The sequence below is a fragment of the Nipponia nippon genome, unplaced genomic scaffold (assembly GCF_047370975.1).
Source record: "Nipponia nippon isolate SJK-2023a ecotype South Korea unplaced genomic scaffold, ASM4737097v1 scaffold_2, whole genome shotgun sequence".
NCBI lineage: Eukaryota > Metazoa > Chordata > Aves > Pelecaniformes > Threskiornithidae > Nipponia > Nipponia nippon.
This window is the reverse complement of record NW_028262336.1, coordinates 40,817,598-40,839,654: the sequence shown is the minus strand read 5'-3', so window position 1 is coordinate 40,839,654 and position 22,057 is coordinate 40,817,598. Positions and strand designations below refer to the sequence as shown.

Genomic DNA, 22,057 nt, shown 5'->3' with positions numbered 1-22,057 from the left:
CCATAAAACCATTTTAATTTACTAAATGTTAGAAGTTATCAGATTTTTGCTGCAAAAACTCATAGTTTGCTATTTTACATTCCTTTGATATAAGAAGTTAGTCCTAGAATTATCTATGATAATTAATAAAAGCAATTTTAAATTTGTGTTTTATATTTATCCTATTGGATAATGAGCGATCAGGTTTAAGTCTTATTATGCATATCTACTTTGGAGAAAAATATTCAAAGCCATTACCACTGAAAGATTCTTGTAAATAAACTTATTTTTCCTTTTAAGGATTAATTAAAATGGATTCTTTCTGAATGGGAATGAAAAAAAATCACAAACTCAGTTTTAAAACACAGAGTTATTCATGACAGTTCTGCAATTTGATTCATGCAAATCTGTCAGGGATAAAAATCAACCACAATTTAATTTCAAACCTTTCCCAACCAGCTGCTAAACAATTTATGCACTACTTTTCTATTTTTACTGCAGGATAATGACAATGATGAATGCTTTTCCTTGGAAATAAATATTCATTACGCAGGCTCAGATCAAAACTATACCCTTCCAAAAACCTATGAACGTGCAAGATCCATTTGCCTCTTCCAAGAGATTTATTTGGGAAGAAGATGGAACTGTGCCTACAAATGCATCTCATAACAATTTAATAGTTCAGTTAAATTAAACCTATGGCAATACTTACTTGTAACCTCGGTAATCAATATTCTTAAAGTTGGTGTCAACTCCAATAATACCAAATATATGTGGGTGAACAACAGATTAGTTACGGATATAAATCAGATAGATAGCCCAAATGTGAAGCATTAAGAAGCACTAAAAGGAAGTCAACTGCCAGTAAACTGCTTGAGGTAGGTCACTGTTTTTCCATCCAATCTAGTAATGAACATAAGTTCATAGACTAAGTGGTAGCTCATTAGCCATGATTTACATGGTCTATGATTTTTTTTTGTGCAGAAGAATCATTCTATCAAAAAGGCTTGTTTAAAATGAAGACTGACAATAACATCGGCATGTTGTGTGCTTCTATACTCAAAACCACTTTAATCTACTGGTACTAAATCAGAAGTGGTAAAAGGAACAGCGTACTGTTATTTCACACGGTCCTATTATCAGTTATATGCTTCCTTTGCTCCAATACTTCACTGTTATGCTTCACTAGACATACTATAGTGCCTTGCTAGGAAACTGAAAACACTCTAATTTTCAAGAGCTAATAAAGAATATCTATATCTGTATGTGTGTGTATATACAGATGCCTAAAATGTATAAGACCTATGCATGTACAAGAATTATAAATAGATGTGATTTTATAGAAGCTAATAACAGCACATGGATGTTGTTTTGTTACATTTCCTCTGTTGTGGCAAGAGATAAATGGGCTCCTACAGAGGACAATTCAGAGCACCTAGCCAGAGCCCCTGCCCTGATTGTCCCTCTAAGCTTCTTTCTTATAGCTGACTGCAGCCAAATTCCAGCCTCTGTAGGGTAATGTTTCCTTTTGTTAAAACCTTTCCTTCCCCAAAATAATCACAGAAAAATGGAAATGTGGTCTTCTCTTCATGCTGGATGACAATTTGAAATACTGTAATTACATACAATACTTAAGCATGATTTTTTTACAAGGCTTTCCTCACACAAACATTATTCTGCAAAAGCTGATAACTCATTCATCTATTTAGGCTTACAACTTTAATCTTATTCTCTTATGTCAATTCTGTGTTGGAAAAATTCCACCAATGTCAAAGGCTTTCACTGTTGCAAGCGATGATAAATCCAGACAGTAATATTTAAAGTCATATCAACAATACTGAATTAGCTTTTTCTTAACTACATTATCTACCTACTGGACAATATTTTCTGTTTAGTTAACTAAAGTGTAGTAATTGCACAGTGTACAGCCCCAATCAGACTTCAAGCTTTTTTCATAGAATCATAGACTGTCACGAGTTGGAAGGCACCCACAAGCATCATCGAGTCCAGCTCCTGGCTCTGCATACGACAACCCCAAAATCCACACCATATGTCTGAGGGTGTTGTCCAAATGCTTCTTAAATGTTGTCAGGCTTGGCGCTGTGACTGCCTCCCTGGGGAGCCTGTTCCAGTGCTCCACCACCCTCCAGGTGAAGAACCTTTTCCTCATATCCAACCTAAACCTCCCCTGGCATATCTTCCCGCCATTCACTCAGATTCTATCATTAGTCACCAGGGAGAAGAGATCAGTGCCTGCCCCTCCTCTTCCCCTTGTGAGGAAGCTGTAGACTGCGATGAGGTGTCGCCTCAGTCTCCTCTTCTCCAGGCTGAACAGACCAAGTGACTTCAGCTTCTCCTCATACAGCTTCCCCTCTAAACCCTTCACCATCTTCGTAGCTCTCCTCTGGACACTCTCTAGTAGTTTCGTGTCCTTTTTGTACTGTGGGGCCCAAAACTGCACACAGTACTCACACAGTACTGCACACAGTACTTTTTGGTCTAGCATGGAATGGAACAGCTAAATTTTACTTGGCTTTGTTTCTGTTTTAATAAAAAATATTTTAAAATCAAACACTAAAATAAATCTGCCAAGATTGGGTGTGGATAGGGTTACTTACTAATTACTTCAAATTACAAACACACAAACAAAACTTTAACCACAAATTCACAACTTTAAATCTGTAACTGCCCCGCTCCATCCTTTCTCTCCCATTCAAGGATGTACTTTGCAGACACCCTAATGCTCTTGTCTTCCAAATACGGGTGGAAACAGATAAAAATAAATGAACCCTTCAGTGGTTTTGTATTTTGCACCAATGAGCCTTCACATATAAACAGCCATATATGCACACATCACGGAGAGGGGCTGAGCACTTATAAAACAGATGTCTCTGAGAGTGAGCGCAGGCCGCCAATATACAGAAGCCCAAAAATAACAGAAACTTATCGTTGTAAGAAAAGCTTGCTTTCTTACCTTGAGACACTCTTCTTGTTTGAAGAGATCCTCAAAATCCTTAGCCTGCAGAACAGGAGAATTAAGGCGCTCTTCTACTTCAGACAAGGCTTGCAGAAGGTGAAGGATCTCTGCCAGGTATGTAGAAGGCACATGAGTGGTTTCCACAGTCATAGTTTCAGTCACCAGAAAAGTTGTATCTTCATGAACTGTTTGCTAGTACAGATATACAACAGAATGCTTCCTTTAGTTTCTTAAGACTACACAAACTTAAAACTTAATGCAATTTCCAGTTCACAACCTAGAAACAATTCAAAGTACTTTCTAAGGACAAATGCAGGAAATATTTGAGGTTTCTGACATAGATCACTCACACTCCATTAGTCTGTTTGAAACGGCAGGTACTAAAATTAATCCATGCAAAAGCGTACAAACTTTTCGCCTCCTACGTTCCAAAGAAATGAAGATAGGAAATGCAAGAGTACTCTGAGATTACAGTGTTACTGAGATTTTAGTGCTAGCCCTTTCATTTTAAATCATCACACCTACTTAAGAACCTGTCCTTCATTATAGACATTCCATGCATGCTAGGCCTAAAATACTAAATAATTTCAAGGTGTCAAGTAAAATAATGACTTGTGCAATAGACACAATTTCTTAAATAACATGCAACACAAAACAACTAGGTCAACTCAGCACTTTCAACACTATACTAAAACCTTTCTCTTTAAACTAGAAAGTACAATCGGGAATTTCATGATTTGAAAGGTCTTTAATGCATTCATTTTTCTAAAAGAAATCCCAGCAATGCACCTCTTCAGAAAATGAAGATTTTTTTTTTTTTTTTTTAATCTGGACAAATAGGAAATAGACACCCTATTCTGAAAGCACATGCATACACCAAGTGTAAAGAAATCCCAGAATGTTTTGGTTCCAAGAAAATAGACAGATGGTCTATGGCATTTGGAAATATACTGACATATAAGGTGACAAAATAGTGACTGTTTATATAAATTCTCTACATTTCTGATTTGATGTGTTTATGTATCATAGATAAAAAATAATACCAAAAGTGTTCTTTGGAGCAGGGAGAACTGTAATTGATTCTTTTAACTAAACTCCAAATATATGATCACCTGCATCTCCATTAGAAAAGGCAAAAATTAAAAGATATAAATTGTGATTTCATAAGCATAAGTTATTATTTATTTGTTTTGTCACAGCACGGAGGATTTCTAGTGTGGGACCAAGATCCATTGTGCTTGATGTCTGTCTTCCCAAAAATATAAACTTTATTTATTGAGGACCTCAAAGAAATTTTACAAGCAATTGCTGGTAAACTTTCTTTCAAAAAATCGTATTATTTAGATGCCCCAGTCCTAATACAGATAATGAATTTTGGAGCCATATGTGTGAAAGACAATGGATCAATGGCCCTGAAGAAAATAATATCATTAGTTAGCTACACAGTGTGTAAAAGAAAACAAATGTAAATATTATCTTGCACATACTACCTCAGCAAGGTGTCTCATTTTAATTTATCTATTTGCCCTGTCCATCCTTTCATGACATGTTTCTCTCCTCAGTTACCAGGCTGAGTCATCTGGTTCTTCAATTTTCTGTAGAGTCTTAAAATATGCATACATGCACTCTAGAAGATGTATGTGTACCACATGTAAAGCCCATAAAGTTAACTGTAGACTTGTGTTATTCTGGTGTATTTCTTATGTAGATTTAATTGCTTTGCTTACACTTTTCTCACTAAATGACTTTCTCAGTACATCTGCTAACACTGAAACCTCTCTAATTACCATATCACTGCTATCATTTTTATTATTTAAAATAAATGGCTTAAAAAAAAATGTGTTTGCTCCCCATATGTTTCATGAATCATACGCTTTGCAAAAATAACAGTTTACCCCAGTAAACCTAAAGAATAAGCTGTCCTAGTTGACTAGAAAATGGGAGATTCTCAAAAGGCCACTGAGGCATGCAGCAATATATTTTCATTCCTCAGGACTACACTGTGACACTTCTACATGCAGCAAAGAACTTTAGACGCACATGAGGGACATTTTAACTATAACTGTATTTTTCTTTTTGAATGAGAAGACAGAATATTTATATTCACAGTAATGAAAAGAGCATGCTAGATGTGCAAGGTTATTCACTCAAAATGAGGTCACATGAATATGTGAAATGACACACAAAATATAATTAGCTTCTAAAGTTTTATTAGTTTAATCTATTATTTTCAACCCAAATTTACGCTAATAACTATGTATACATGTACACATACATGTACATACATGCATGTATACATGTGTACATAAAATAAAATCTGTGCCTTCTTGATCTAAATAATTCCTGAAACCAGAAAAAAGTCAAGCAGAAATCTGACGTGCGAGCACTTCATGGATATCATGCTTATTTATAGTAGTGCCAAAATTGGGTATCTTTCAAACACTGCTACAAAGAATTCATATAAAAGCACTCTTCAAGGCAAAATTAATTAAAACCTGAAGACAGGACTGAACCTTGTATGACACACATGGTTTAGTAATCCCTCAAAATATGTGTAACATGTAACTAGCATCAATGTTAATGAGATGTATGAAACCATATATTCATACTGCCGTTTACAGAAAACTTTACATTCATATTTCTCACAGCTGGACAATTACTCGTATAGTTCTACAGGAAACATGACTCAGGAGATTTCTAGTTCAAGCAAACCATTAATGTTTATATTATTGGTTAAATTGTAAAGTACTAAAAACAGATAAATAAATAAATGGATTGATATTTGAAAGAAGAGGCCTACCAGAACCTGCCCTCATATTTGGCAACATTATTTAATACCTTATTCTAAAAAAAAGAGTAACAATCCAAATTAATTAGTTTCTGAATACTATTTAAATAAAAGACTTGGAAATCTGATACTTTAGAAATAAAGGATTAAATTTCTTTGCCTTTAGTGGCTTTTTCAATAGGTCACAGGTGTGTGTTTCCTTCTGTCCTTCCCTCACTGAAAGTAGCATAACAGAACCCAAGGCAGAAGTTGGCATCTTGCACTAAGGAACAGAAGATAGACATATCCAGAACTGACAATTTTAATCAGCAAAGAAAGGGAAAAATTTTTGGCTTGTCCCTGTGTTCACTGAAATTGCCATACAGTAGAAGATACAATGGGCAGAGTCCTTCCCTATATTATGGACAGGCACCTTTACTCAAAATGCATAGCTGAAACTGAATCATATACTAACACTGTAATGAGAAAAAAGGAGATTGTAGCAGCTGGGAACTGCTATTATTAAAAATAATATTCATTCAATAAAAATATATGTCATTGCTAATGCCAAAATGGTTCATCGGAAGCAGGGTAGGTTAACATTTTGTAAGGATTAAAAACAAATAAGGAAATGGAAATTATAGTTTTAGACAATCATTTAAGAATGTTTTTGAATATGTTGAATCTGACAAAGTGGCAGAATACATTAGACAGTTACTTGAAAATACTCAAATCCAAATAATATTTTAAAATAGTACATAACAAATAAACTGTTAAGAATGATGGGGAAATGCTGGTAAAAATGGCCATTTCCTATATTGTTATTTCTGCAAAATACATTTTTATTGATATTAATTTATTTTGTATTTTTACTTGATTGTCAGCAATATACTGATATGCAAATTATTTCTAGTCTCTGAAAAAATAACTTCGTTTGGGTAAGGCTTAACATTTCATGCATTCCTTTTCACCAAGTGTTATCATCACTAGAACAGTAAATTGAATTTTCTTCCCCATCGTTACATATTTTTAATTAAGGGAAAGGATCTTTACATAAACATGACTACCTGCATGTGACAAATTGATTTTATTAATAGTTAAGTCCTAGCAGGTGCAACACAAAGACAAGAAATACATCCATAAACTGGCCTTTACAGAGGAGACCAATAAGCAAAAAACCAAACAAAACCAACCAAACAAAAAAAAAAACAACAAAAAAAAAGAACCACAGGAATAATGCAGGTTTTGCCTACAAAATCAAACATGCCCTCAAAGAAATATCTGTGATTATTATTGCCTACATCTAGAACAGTATTACCTGGTGGTGCCAGAGCTAACTGGCCTTCAAGAATGCTGTTAATTTCCTTTTAGCAGTGGAAAACTCAGTGTTAAAACACATTTCACCCATCTCAGTATATCCATTTCCTTTCCTCTTTCTGCAGAGGGAACAATCCCAACATCATTTTTACTGTTCAACAGTTTACACCCAGAAAGCCTCCAACCTTTTTGTGTTAGGCCTTGTTCCATTTTTGGTCCCTTTCTCACTGTAGGTCTCCAATCTCACCGTGCCCTTAGTGCACTGTGCTTTTGAGTTATAACTTCACACAAACAGAATACATGGGAGGAGTAAAGCGGCAAAACACACCCTGACACTGCTCCTAGCAGCATCCTGATGAGGCATTCAGGAAAAACAAACAAACATGTGCCTCCTCCTGAAGTGTACTAATGCTTGAGAAAGTATTCTTTACAAGCAGCTGTAAGATATATGAGAGTGTAAAAAGTCAGTCATCATGGAGGAATAAATGTAGGTGTGCTGATACATAAAAAAGAAGTGGCTAGCAGACACCTTCTGGACAAAGGCAGACATGCCTCAAAGAGGCCAATAAACTTTGGGACAGTTTATTGCTTTCTAGAGCAAACTCTAAACTACAGGATATTTGCTAGCCCATGGTTAGCACCAATATATCAAATAAAGAATTAAAAACACAAAAGTATGATCAAATGCTGTCAGAGATCAATAAAACTACTTTCAAGTACATATTTATATGTAAAGAAGTTTTTATTCACCCCTTCCTATGCCAACTGAGTGATGATGTCAGCTAACATTCAGAAAAATAAATTCTATGTCTACAGTATTGCTAGCATATCTTACCTGTAAGTGTGTATATATGTAGAAAGTAGATAAAAATGATACCAATAACATGCAATTTTCAGTATGAGATTGGATGACCTTAGTCAATCACAAAAAAGTTATCTATCAGTACAAAAAGAAGCATCTCTTTCAAGTACAGAGAGACCTAAATCCTCGCTACAGGATTAAAATTTTATAAAATGCTTATGTAATTCCATGAAGGAAAGGCCTTAAAAGGCACTTGGCAGCATTAAAATCTATTTAAAATAATATTTTCAAGTAAGAATGTAAATATTTTCTCATGTATGTGACTTTTATACTCATGTGTGACTGCAGTCTGCAAAAGCCTGCATGTTGCAATACTTAAAACATGTATTTTAATGCTTGTATCTGATTTCATTGGTGACATATAAAAATTGAAACTTTAAAAATGTGATTATTTTCAGCACTTTCTTGGACAGAGAGTGCTTTATGTCTTCACAATACTTCACTGCTAAGGCATACCTTACTGGTTGAGAAATGCTGCATTAACAGTTTTTATTCAATGATAAAATGAATCTATTTTATCTATACATAAAATGAAACAAAGCTCATTAAAATTAAACTATTCTTAATAATAGCATTTGTTAGAAAACATTTCAGTAAATTTTACATTCTAGGAATAGCAATAGAAAACTGCAGGATTTGATTTTGAAAACCATCAATCAACAGGCATAGACCACCGTGAACTTACTTCCACTGTCCTATTTTTGACCTTCATGACTTGATTGACATTCAAAGATTTTCTCCGTAAGAAAAGGTATGTTCCCTGTACTTTTCGGCTTAAGTTATGGGACACCTCCCAAAAACTCAGATAGTCACGCTACACTCTGATGAGCTCTGTATGGTGGATTGGATAGATACTTGTGGTTGCTTGGCTCAAAGACTTGGATGAAGTCTTATTCCACCCCCAGTTTTTCTTTTTTTCTCTTTAAGTGTGTTATTTTCATATTTAGATGAGGGAAAAAAAGAAAGATACAGACAAAAGCTATAATAATTAATTTTAAACATTAAACCCAGAGTAATTCATCATTACATTGGCCAGTTTTTTTTTTCTTTCTTCTCCTCACCCTGGAGGTAAATATACAGTTTAAAAACTGTGACAAAGCATTTTGGTGCTGCAGCCAGTCCTCTGTGCTCCACACACCCTCATGCAAATGCACTGGGTCAAGTGGTAAAATGTACAGATTTGGCAATCCCTTTTCCAGTTGCTTAACAGTGCTTTTGTTTTATTCTGGCTTAGTAATTGCCTCCAGGTATGGACTCTCCTCAGGCTGAGGCACTGCTGCATATTGTACTTAGCTGCAGTTTATTTTAAAACTTACCCATTGCTCCTTACTAAAGACCTGCTAGCATTCACGCAAATAAGAGACTAACACAACTAGTACGACTTGGAAATTCTAGCAGTTCTGCTGTTAACTTTTAACCCTGACAACTTCCATTCCATAACCCTGACAAATTCCATATCTATTTGATAAGCAAAGAGAAAAAAAATTCATTTTGACTATGATGAGACTGAGACATAAGATTCTTATACGCTGTACTGTGTGTGATATAAATCAGCTCTTTTGGAAAACAGAAAAAAATAGAGCACTGTGTATCTTATTCCATAGCTGCATGTCCTGAAGAAAAACAAAATCTAGTAGCATTATGACATAATTGACTAATTGGAACTACTGGTATTTAGAAAATGTCTCGTTTTAAATAAATTATGTATATATGTTAATTACTTCTAATAAAGATGGCATATCTCGATCAATAATTGCAGTAGTTCAAAATTGACAAGTAAAAGGAAATCTGTATGTCTTTGTCATGTGACTTTAAACAGATATTCGTAACATTATAAAAGGAATTATTAAAAAAATAAAAACTATACCTCATAACCATTCAACAAACACTGTTCAGGCCATGTACAGTCATTAGCGTTTTGGGGGGAAGATAAGCCTTTAACTATCAGTGTGTCAAAAGAGACAGCCATTCTCAGTTTTAGAAATCAGTAAATAAGTAAATACTTAGGTACTCATGTTACATTTTGGAATGAAAAAGTCAGAACATGTTGCAAAATCTACATCCTAGGCTGGTTTTCAACATATATTTAAAAATGTTATTCAGAATTTTATAAAGGTTAATCTGGAAAACACTTTTGTAATTGATTTATACATGTTACCTTCCAGTAGACAAAATGTATTTGAAAGTTTTTATATGCTAACTATAGAATACATAAATCCATAGAGTTGTTAACTATTTCTTGTATTCATCTTGTAATAATTTTCACAGCTGAAAAAATATATACAGATATTATAATGGAAATGTCATACTTAAGGAAGTATCTAGTTGACAGTTTAGAAGATTAAACTCTTCTACACAGTCCTATATCCTTGTAACCATGATGTCCAGTTGTGACAGTGTATATTGATTCTGTTAAACCAACATTATGTACTCACATTCACCTACACAGCAGGAAGTACCCACAAGAATGGAAGGAATTTCAGATTATTTTTTACTCAAAATAGAATTTCAAAATTGCATTTCTCAGACAGAGGTAAGCCATAGAGAAGAAACCATGTATATAGTGGCAGAACAGGCTTCTACACGATATGCGGGAAGGCAGCCTTCCTAGGATCAGACTTCAGTCAATGCCAATTTATTTGATGGCTGATTTATTAAAACTAAAGAAGGGCCCTAATCTTAGACAGCATTTACATATGAAGCTTTAGCGCTGTCTTGAATAATAATGTGTAACTCTATTGACTGATTGCCAAGGAACTAATTAATGTTAAATAAAGCGCAGATATGTTAGAATACAGTTCATCTGATGTCTAAATTGACTAACCTATTTTGAAATTGACTGTTGATTTGCGATGCTAACTTTCCAGATATTTATGCAAACTACATGTTAGCTGTTTGCTGAGATAATTTAGAAAATAATTTAAAAATACCATTAAAATACCACATAAGTGTTGAATGCCAACAGCTTAAAAGAGCAAGGTCCTAAACCTTAAACATTGACACCTTCCAGAAATGTTGAAAGGCATTACCTAATTATTTTCCAGCTTTGTTTCTTAAAATAACTTTAATCTACATTTATAGAGATGCAATCATACAGAATAATAATAGGGTTTGTCACTTAGGCTGATTTTGTTGCTCCAAGGCATAGATTTTTTAAAATAATCTGAATGAAATTGCTGTCAATCCAGCAGTTTTGGAAACTAATTAAATATACATACATAGATATTCAGCACTCACACTGTACATATACAAATTTACTTCCTTCTGCACCTTTATGAATATAGTCAGAAGCATGTATTACAAAAAAAAGAGTGATGCTGACATCCTTAATTGTAGACAGGAGATGAGCATCATGTCTTCAAAAGATACTGTCACTTAGGGACATATCAATCTGCAGCAGGTCTTTTCCCTTATTATTTAATTCAATACTATAGCCAAGTAATTTTGACACCAAATTCCTCACCATGCAATTTATTATGTTAATAAATTATGATACACTATATAAGAGAAAATAAGATGATAATTAGCTGTCTTGTTTCCCAAATAGCTAGGTAATTATAAGGAAGAAAAGACTATACGAGTATAATGCTCAATTTTGTCCAAAAAATATTAAGAGGAAACTGAAATCATATGTGATTCTTTAACCAAGGGCTGCTAAGTTTTGTTTCCATCTCAACCATACAGAGAACACTAAGGAAAGCCTGCGATGTGGCTAAGGCTACATTCTTATAACTGCTTCATATAATTTAAAGACAGCATCCTCAATCAGCCTTAGTCCAAGTTGCAGCAAGAGTTGTCATTCCTATGTGATGAGGTAAAGATGTTGAGTTTCACTGTTAAATTAGAGAATATAATTCAGATCACTAAAGTTTATAACAGATAACGAAAAATGGTAGAGAAAAACCTTTTCTGTAAAGTTCTGTCATCTACAACACGGGATTTTTTTAACTTAACTTTATTAAAATACTGCAGATTTGCTGTGATGATAGTGAATATTGTACAGAATTAATAAGGAAATACGAGAGAATATAAATAAGCTTTAGAAGGAAGAACTCAAAATACTGTAGTAAACCGGTCCACTTTTACAAAAGAAGGCTATAGATGGCCTTCACTTAAATTACCAGAACACTGTATGCATTCATTTTAGACACAGAGAAGGTAAAGTGCATTTTAAAATGCATCTATAAATCTAGCTGCTCTTCAGTTATATCACAGGCAGTATTCATCTTCAGTGTACTTCCCATAGCTTTCTTACCTTAAATTAGACATGAAACTGAAGTATTTGAAATACAATTAAATTATTTGGAATAAATTTCATAATAGCAATTTCCACGTTGATGGATGCTAGAAAATGGGTGTAAATATTCAGCTGTGATATTCTTCCCAAAGATTCTCATTCATCCTCACCCCTTTTGCAGACCACAGTCAAAAGAGCCCAGTCTTTAGCTGTGCTGTGTAAATCTATTTGTTTAAAAAGCTGCCACTGTAAATGTCAGAAAAGTTAAATGGTGTCACAGGATCACCTCTGTCCTGTCCTTAAGAGACCCAAAGTGCATAGGTGAAACAGATACTAATCCATCACTGTATAGTTCTTTTGTCCAGTAAGTATTTTCCTATTTTTGCTTTTCTAATGCCTTTTCTCTCTTTTATTTGTCCTCTTCTGCCACTCATGGCAGAAATAACAAAGAATTAGTTTGCCCCTTCTTCTTGGCAACCACTACTTGGTTATTTACTCAAAGAAATACTTAAGCAAGGATAAGAGAAGAAAATCACTTCATTCCAATGCTGTTGGTTGTGAAAACTGTGGAAAGCAATGATTGAAAACAATGGTAGCACATTACCACTGAAGTATCCATGTTATTTACATGCAGGCAGATAATTAGGTCACAAAGTCCTGTGTTTATCTAACTGTGACAGATTTATTTTAATCAATGTTTGATTTATATTTTTGAAAATACTTTTATATATAAAAATATCTATTAAAAAGTTTAAATTTCATTAAATGAACTAAATAGAGCTCCACAGGGAAATATTAACTGAAAACTGCAAGATGTCCTTAAAAGGATGAACGTAACCGAACTCTTGAATTTCAGATATAAACTTGATCATTCCTTAATCTGGTTCCAGAAGTTGATCCCATACTCTCTCACCTGAAGTGATCATCCAGTTAGGAGACAAGTATTTTGAATTTCTGAATGCTTTATAGAATCTTAAACAGAACAATGTCTTTTATTTGGAAAACTGAAGCTTATGATATTTATTTAGTAAGTACTAAGAGTACTGGTATTTTATCCATATTGCACATAACTATTGAACTGCTCAGACTAAATCACTTACCTTATAGAAATAAATACATGTTTTGTATAGCTATTTTCCTTACTCATTCTTGTTCAACACACAGTCTAATTGGTATGAAAAAGACAAGTCTCTCCTGATGTTTACCATTTGATGAACTTTATTATTTTTCCCAGTATGGCCAAAATCCAGGCCCAAATATCTCAGTAGTAAAATGACCATAAATTTCAATAGAATGTTTGTGTGTGGCACCAATGGAATTACTGAAATTACTTAGGTAAGCCTATTTTTTTGTTTGTATATTCATCAATAGGTACCTAATTTTCACAGCTCTTAATAGGTTGCCAGAACAATATTCCTCCTGTCCTAGAAATATTCTGGCTTACTATTTACAGCATAGTTCAGCATATCTGATGGCAGAAAGAATGTTGGATAGCTTGATAAAATATGGTAATAGGACATATGAAATAAGAATTTATAGTGTAGGCCCTGCACCTGTGTTCATCTGAAAAAGTTTTCTCATGATAGAGGCCTTCAGTACTCTCTACACGCAGAGTAATTTCAACCTGCTCCATAAACTGAGCCATAATGTAAACATGCTCATAGACTGCTGAAATGAAACCATGGGGAAAAAAAATAAAAAATCAACAAACAAAAAACTTTTATTTACCAGGCATTAACTAAAGCTAATTTGATTAAAAGTACTCAATATATCAATAACTGATTTTAATCCTGATTTGAATTAAAGTATCTGAATCTAGCTTTTTCTCTGCAAAAGATAACTATTTTCATCACTCTGGAACAGTGGCATAAACCGTTGCAGAAAAACAGTAACTGGAAGACTTAGGTTTAGATTGTAGCAAAGGGGATTGATAACCTTTCTGAAAATACTGTGCAACTGCCAAGACTTAATGCAGAGATAATCTAGAAATAAATGTCCCTTGACCTGTCCAATGTTATAATTTTTACTGAAATGAATTTTTTTAAAAACATGTAATTTTAATATGCAAAAATTGCATACTGCTGGAGGATTAAACTTTAATGGCTTGTTTTTTGAAGAGTATCTTAAGCTTCCATGAATTTCAGTGGGATTTAGTGGTTAATCACTTTAAAACATGATGGTAAAACATTCCACTCTTTAATAAGTTCTTCAGATTTCACAACTGAAGTTACTACCAACTGATTTCAAACAGAATTTTTTAGCAGAAATGAAGGAGAATGCTAAACTTTTCTTAACATAGGAATCTGAAATCTGCCCCACTGAAAAACTGAATTTTCTGCCGACTGTTTATTTTGCTATATATGAATAAAGACACTGGGTGGGAGAAGAAACTTGTAAGACAACATGAACTCCAAAACCTTTTTCCCACTCAGTGTCATTTTAAGTTTTGTGCAGTTATATTGATGTATTTGTGTATCATGTTTAATCTGTTATTGCAATAAACCCACCTTTTTCCCTATGGAATGTCACACATTACTCTCTGACAATTTTCACATAAAGAGATGCCCACTATACCAAATTGAATAATGTCTCAAAATTGGCATTGAACAGAACATGCAGTGTTTGAGGTAATAGAACTACATTATACCTTATTATCAAAAGTGATGACAGAAAATTCCTTTTTATATATATACACACACCCATATATATTTGTCAATTAGTTGCTGGATATTTACTGCCAGGTATTTGTGAGACAATCAGAATTTTACGAGAATCTACCATGCTAGAGAGAATCAATTCTTGTATGGTTATGGTTCCTATATCCTTCTGACAGGTGTTTCCAACAAATATTGGGAAAAAGTAAAATCCAGAGGAGCATGATACTCTAATTTCACACTTTGATATCAGAAATATATTAGGTCCAACAAAGGTAAGAAATGCAATTCTGTCATTAAGCCACATAATTAAAGGTGTTCTTCAATGCAGTCTTGCTATGTTTATTCAATGAATCATAATGAATTGCAAGATATACAGTACAACTAAATCGTCCTTGATTTATAATAACAACTTTCAAATGTTAAATAAGTCTGTTATTGAATACATCATCAATTATAAATAAAAATGCAGCAGTTTTCTATTTCTTTTGCTTTAAAAATAAATTCCTTTTCGTATTTTTATTATATGGTTTTATTCAGTTGGTGATTAACATCGAAAATCTCTGTGAAAGTTATTTTTGCTGGTATATGCATGTGTTCAAGTGAGCAGTTTTAATTTTCATTTTTCTTTTCTATTTTGAAGTCTCACACAAACAATTAATTTATCCTCACAACATCCCTGTGAGGTAGGTACTTAGGCTGTATTAAAAAATAAAAAAAAAGGACTCAGGAGAAATTCACTGTTCAGCAAAGCCAAAACTAAGACAGTAACAAGGCAGTTGTACTTCTCACTCTGATTTGAGCCATGAAAATATACTGCCTTTCACCAGTCTCAGTACCTTCTGTAAAGCTTCTAAAATATTTCATATGAATACCACCTTGGTCATTGTCAACAGAGAAATATATTTTTCATGAGAAATGAGAAGGATACAGTAATTATCCTGTACGCATGTAAATTTCATTGAATAATGTCCTCAGTCTCCAGATAAATACTAACAAGTAGACTTCTTGCATGAAATATTTCAGAATATTTAAAAATTTAACCATTACAAGAATATAAATATATTATATAAATAATATATTTTAAGAATAAAAATACATGTAATGGTTACATGGCTTTAAAAAGTCAATGACTGTATTTCTTTGACCAATTCAAAAGCACATATGCTGCTCTATCTACCTTACATATTTTAAAGAAAAATATGCTAATATATAGTTTTATTGATTTGGTAGTAAAATTTTGTAATGGATATACTCATCCTCTGTCATGGTAGGTGGTAGGTGACATAAAAAGCACATTGACAGCAGAATGTTTTTATATAAATTGCATGCACATTCTTATTTCTTACTTGCTTATCAAAGGAACAAATATATTCATTATAAGAAAAGACTCATTTACAAGACAAAGTGAAGCCTGCTCTAGCTCCATGCCAATATAAATGATTTGCAACTGATTACATCCATCAAGTTTAATATAAACCATAGTAATCTGAAAAGAGTAATCAGATGGAACAAGATTTAATAACATACAAACCAAAGTTAATGTTTCTCTGATTGTTTCCATTAACTGCATAGCTATGCCAATTATTATTTTAATATATACATTATGTAACTTAATAGTAGAAAAGTTAAAAATACACAGTACACAGTACATTAAATAGAAGACTGTATTGACCAAAAGGTTATACATTATTGCTGATTTTTGGAACTTTTTTTCTTTTTTTAAAACATAGTTGACCATATATCAATTGGAAATAACACTTAATGTATTTAAGTTTTCATTATTGTGTCAGTATGTCCCCTCTGCAATCTAGGTGCATTTAAAAATAAATAAATAAAATTATACTTTTATGAAACACCCCCTTACCGCTAGCACTTTTAAGATTACAGAAGAGCACATAATGCATCAACTTCCTTGAGAGCAAGTCTTATCTTTCTTCATATAAAAGCAAAAGCCCAGATGACAATGAGCAGACTAGTAGGAATGGCAAGGAAAAACTGCCATGTAAATGAAAAAACAATCTCTGGTAACCTTCCAAATGGGTAACACCCAACACCTATTTTGGTCATAAACCTGGAATAGTGACAGTTTATTTCCCTTTTATTCAGTATAAACCAGTAAGAAAAATTGTATTTTATATACAACTAAACAACTCAAAATCAGAAGACACGAAGTTGGTTCATAAAATTATGTCTTCATCCTGTCAAATTTAAAAGTACACTTTCTTGCAAAAACTTCTTGAGAATTCAAGCATTGAAGAAGAGGCCATGTATATATAGTGTCATAAGATTTTTTTTTAATCTCTTCCTAAAGTGGGTGTAACATGTTATGGACAAATAAAAAAACAATTAAAATTGGCATGGGATGAGTAGTTTGAAAAAGACAATTTTTCTGACTGACACGTTCACTGAACAAACTAGATGCATGGAAAACTAACGTTTTTAAACTGGAAAATGTTATGGAAAAATAATGAGGCAAAAGAAATAAACGTGAATTTTTCATTGCTGAGTTTTTTTGTAATTGGCTGATTTAACATAAGGGCAATTTTAAGACCAAAGCAGAGAACTATTGTATTAGAATATAAAGATTCCCCCACTTGCAGACAATAGGGTTTTTCTTATTAATATCTGAAGAGTTGACACTGACCCTGAAGCTCTTATTGTTAGTAGGATGCTGTTAGTAGTAGCAGTTGCAAACATATGGGTTTGCCAGTAACAACTCACAATTTGTGCATAGTTGAGTCTTCGAAACTGAGCAAATTTGCTCTCAAAATCGCGCCAGCGCTTGCTGAGCTGTATCAGGGTTGGCTCCACTGCTTTTGCAGCCCCATCCTTAGACAAGCGTTCAGCCTGCCTGTGCACCGCATTCAGATCTTCCTTCTTCTTCTCCAATTCTCCATCAATCTCCTAGTGAGCAAAACCAATACAGGGCCCAGGACAGTTAGCTAACTAGATCAATCAACTTAAAAGTAGCAAAATACTTCTGTCAGAAATTCCATTTCCATTTTATTGTCACAATTAAAATTTACAGCTATTTCATGTCTTACTTTACATTTAAACAAAACAAAATTAACTGCAATTGAAGAACCTTCTTGGAGATTGGCTGTAGAGATACTAACAGCTAGTACACACTGAAAACTAGTTAGCAAAGGCCAACAGTTTCCACTTCCAGATTCTTGTCAGTACACTGTGATGGGCAATTGGAGAAATTATGTTCTCAATAAGGGTCAGCATATTCAGGACAAATAGTGTTTGGACAGCTTACAAATACATTATTTGACTCTTTAATGTATTACTTAACTCCTATTTTACTCTGTGGGAAACTCAACAGAGAATGAAGCAAAGAAAGACGATGCAAAATAAACTAGGAAAACCTTTGACAAGTATGTAAATAAATCTATAGAGTTTGACAGTGATATATGAATATGTTCTGATGAAAATGAATGTGCTAACATGAGATAGAGGTCATCCGTATATTGGTAAGTCATTTGTTCATCTGGAACAAAGATACATAAAATCAATTACAATTTTTACTAGAAAACATTTGAATCTTCTTAATACATTGCACACTTTCCATATTATTGACAAAAAATTTTATTTAGTGTGTTTCAAATTATTTATGTAACATTCTGTATAACAAACAAATACAAGATATAGTACAACAAAGAAATGTCAGTTTGAACACAAATAATTATGGTTTTTTTTACTATAAATAGAAATAAAGAACTACTTTAGCTTTCCTTACTTTCTCTATCTATTTGAAAATTTGTTGCATTTGCTGTCTGTTAAATTAATAAAATATCACTCAAAAAGATCTACTATTGCCATCCCAAAACAACATTACCTTTAGCTTCTGCTCATCTTTGTGGTCTGGTAGACTGGCTAACTTTTTCTCAATGTCATCCAGCCATGTCATTAGGTCATCAGCCTGCCTCTTGTACTGATACCATTGATGAGAAATCTCTAAAGCCTTTTTTCTTCTTTGAGATCTCAAGTCCTGTTCACAGTGCAGACATTATTAGAATATGCATTAAAGGCTTATAAAATATGAATTGGCATGTGTGCACACTGAAGGAAAAAAAGTACACAAGGCCACTATTCGCTTTAATTAAACATTGATATTTAAATCAAGTATGTAAGTATCTAAACGCAGCATATTTTCTTCAGTTTAACCGTATATAAATAACTGAACACAACATATTTTCATCAGTTTAACAGATTATTTTTTCTTTTAAAGGAGGTTACCTAATTCAGGGTTGTTCACATGCTGAATAAACCACTGAGACAGTCACCAATATTCAGAGAAGTTAAGACTCTTACATAAATGTCAATATTTTATATAAAGCACTTCTGCTCAGAATACTTACTGGACAGATGGAAACACAGCCCACTTAGTACCTAGCCATAAGTGGGCTTCCTGTGTTTTGTGGTCTCCTGTGAAATTCTAGCCTGCATGCAAACTCTAGCTCTTCAGAAGAAAATAATTTCAATGCAGAAATGTATGCAAAGACAGATTTCTTTTTTCTAAATTAAATACCATTTACATAATATATGTCTTGTGTTTGTGACCCAGCTCTACAAAAGCATTAAAACCTCTCTTTAACAGGAGGTTAAAAAATGTAATTTTATATCACATAAATATTATTAAATATACTCCATTTGCATTTGGTTTAACTGTTTAACTTTGCTCATACAGAATTCAGAAAATATTTTCACTACTATAACTTCTTATTAAGAAATAGATTAAAAAATTACTGGTACATTTTATATAAAAATACTCAGATGAATTTACCTCAACCATTCTTGAATTTTATTTGACAAGGTTCAATGCCTTAACTGAGTCACCCAAAGGAAAATCAATCACTCTATTCCATAAAAACAGCCAGTAAGGATCTGGTCAATAGCATAGTTCTAGAAACACTTTTCTTGTTTCTCCTTCATAAAAATTATTAACTACTTCCATTTAACTTGGAACAGTCAAAGACACACCAGATAGATTTCAAGTTTCTTTTAAATGTGGACAAAATAATGGTATATTCCAGCTACTCTTTTACTGAATGCACACAGATCTGAAAAACTGTAAAAATTAGAATAAAAAACACAGGAAAGGAAAGAAGCTGCTTAAAAATAAGTAATAATAAAACGTAACCATGTTGTTTTCCCCAAGCCAAGAATAACTTAATGAAAATTTTCAAAAGAAAGAAAAATTCTGCTTGCCAGTAAGATGAAAAATTCTCCTATAGTAGCCAGAGCCTACAGCTCCAAGTAGGTGACCAAGGTGACTTTCCAACTGTAAGATTCCTTCTTTCCTTACTTTTATTTTTCCCTTGAAAGACAACACTCCCAATTACGACTATTAGCTTGTCCAAATAGGTCTCACTGTGGATCTTTCTAGGAACTGTATCATACAGTTATAACTCCAGGAGTGTGGTAACACAGAATTTTGACATGTGACTTTGGTTTTCAGCCTCTTAGCTGCTAGGTCTATTGGTACTACCACCTACCCTATTTTAAAGAGCAGAGCATGTAAATCTTTTACTAAAGGATAAAACAACGTACTCATTTTCAGAAGTATGTTCTACAACTGAAAATATAAGTCTGTGAGAACTGATTCTAACTAAGTTCTTGACTGCTGTTAGGGAGACATAAAACACGCATAATGTGTTAAAAAAAAGGAATTATTATCAAAGAAATCATTGTAGTCCAACTGGCATTCACACGGTTGTAACTCTGAGGGCAAAACAGTACTTTTTAAGCTGAAGATTTAAAATATCTTTTCCAAGGCATCAAGAGAAGTATATAAGAAAATATATGTTTATAGCCAAATAGTTTTAAATTACTCATCTCTAAATAGTAATGAAGATTATTTAATTTAACAGAACTATGCCCTGAAATGAAGAAAAAATGGGTTTAGTAGCATGTGCTTATAATTGTAGCTCCTATACCTTGAGAGCATTATGTTTAGTCTGCAACAGCTGCTGTTTTATCTTTATTTCCTCCCGTTTTCTCTCATCTGTGATTCTCTTTTGAAGCGTGTCGCCCCTTTGCAGCAATTCTTTCACTGTGCTCTCGTCGTCTTCACTCTGATTTAAAAAAAATAATGAGTATAATGGGCACTTTAATCTAATTATTGCTTAAGTACTAGGAGATACAGACATATAAAAACTACACTTCCTCTGCTACAGTAATCATCTAACAGCTACTTGCAGTTCTATACTGAAGACCAAACAGCTTTTACTTGCTTTCTACAACACATGTAGACAGTTGAGGGGTATAAGTAAAACAGCACTTGAAAACCTACAGATGTTTGATATTAGATTTTACACAGCATCCAGGATAACACGAAAACATTGAAGGCAAAAAGGTAAAATATAATTTATTTTAAACCAAAAAGAATAGAAATACCTAAAATATTCTAAATCACTGTCCATAGTCCCTGAAATTGTCAGTATGCTAGGAGGCCATGTAATTCCTGACCATTTCATGTATCATCACAATGCAAAACAGCTATTCTGGCAGGGAAAATGATACCATGAAATACCTTTTACATAGAAGTTGAATCTATGCCACAGCTTCTGGGAGTGTCTCTCTTGAACCACACTAAACTTTTTAGGTAAAGAAAGGGAATAAAATATGCTCAAGTAGTGGAAACTGCCCTGTCAAACTTGATTCACTTAGAATTTACCGTTGCAGTACAAACTGCCTTAAATTTTAATTTTCCTGCATAAAAAAAAAAAAGAAGAAAAAAAAGTCCTGTAAAAGATTCCTTTCAGCATTGATATAAAATAGCTATCTTTGAAGAATTCCTTAAAAGGAAAAGAATATTGCTTGTAAAGAAATATATATTTGATCGTGCTGAGGATTCACAAAGAGAGGGTCCTAAATATGAATCTCTGTTATTGCCCAGCCAAGAAATGTCATCCATCTGAAAATCACTCTGGAGAAAACACACCACAGTGGCAACAGTAACAAAGCACAGCAGTATTTTACTCCTCTCTTTTTCCTTTTTTTTTCCCCCCTAATATGCATAAACAGTTTTAATACTTGCAAAGAGCAAATATGAGTAATAAAGCTTACCGCAGCCACAAAAACTATTTACAATAAATGGTCAAGTCAGATCTGTTAAGAACTAATTGGCAAGTAGCATTTATTTCAATGATTATTGCCTAGCATTTGTTTTTAGTGAATGTCTTCTTTTACTATATTGCTCATTTAGATACATCATTCTGAGTTTTCATGGTCTTTATACTGCTACAGAGATTTT

At 33.3% G+C, this 22,057-nt stretch overlaps 1 protein-coding gene across 8 annotated transcripts in view; it reads right to left on the bottom strand.

The window, feature by feature from the left end:
- Positions 1-22,057, bottom strand: part of DMD (dystrophin) — a 1,304,666-nt gene that overhangs the window by 650,400 nt on the left and 632,209 nt on the right. For all 8 annotated transcript variants that reach the window (XM_087759563.1, XM_087759562.1, XM_087759568.1 and 5 more), the window contains 4 exons: positions 20,739-20,876; positions 18,638-18,790; positions 17,518-17,700; positions 2,954-3,148 (listed from right to left, as the gene is read on the bottom strand). In XM_087759563.1, the coding sequence (XP_087615689.1) occupies positions 2,954-3,148; positions 17,518-17,700; positions 18,638-18,790; positions 20,739-20,876 (669 nt within the window). The remainder of the gene's footprint in view (positions 1-2,953; positions 3,149-17,517; positions 17,701-18,637; positions 18,791-20,738; positions 20,877-22,057) is intronic.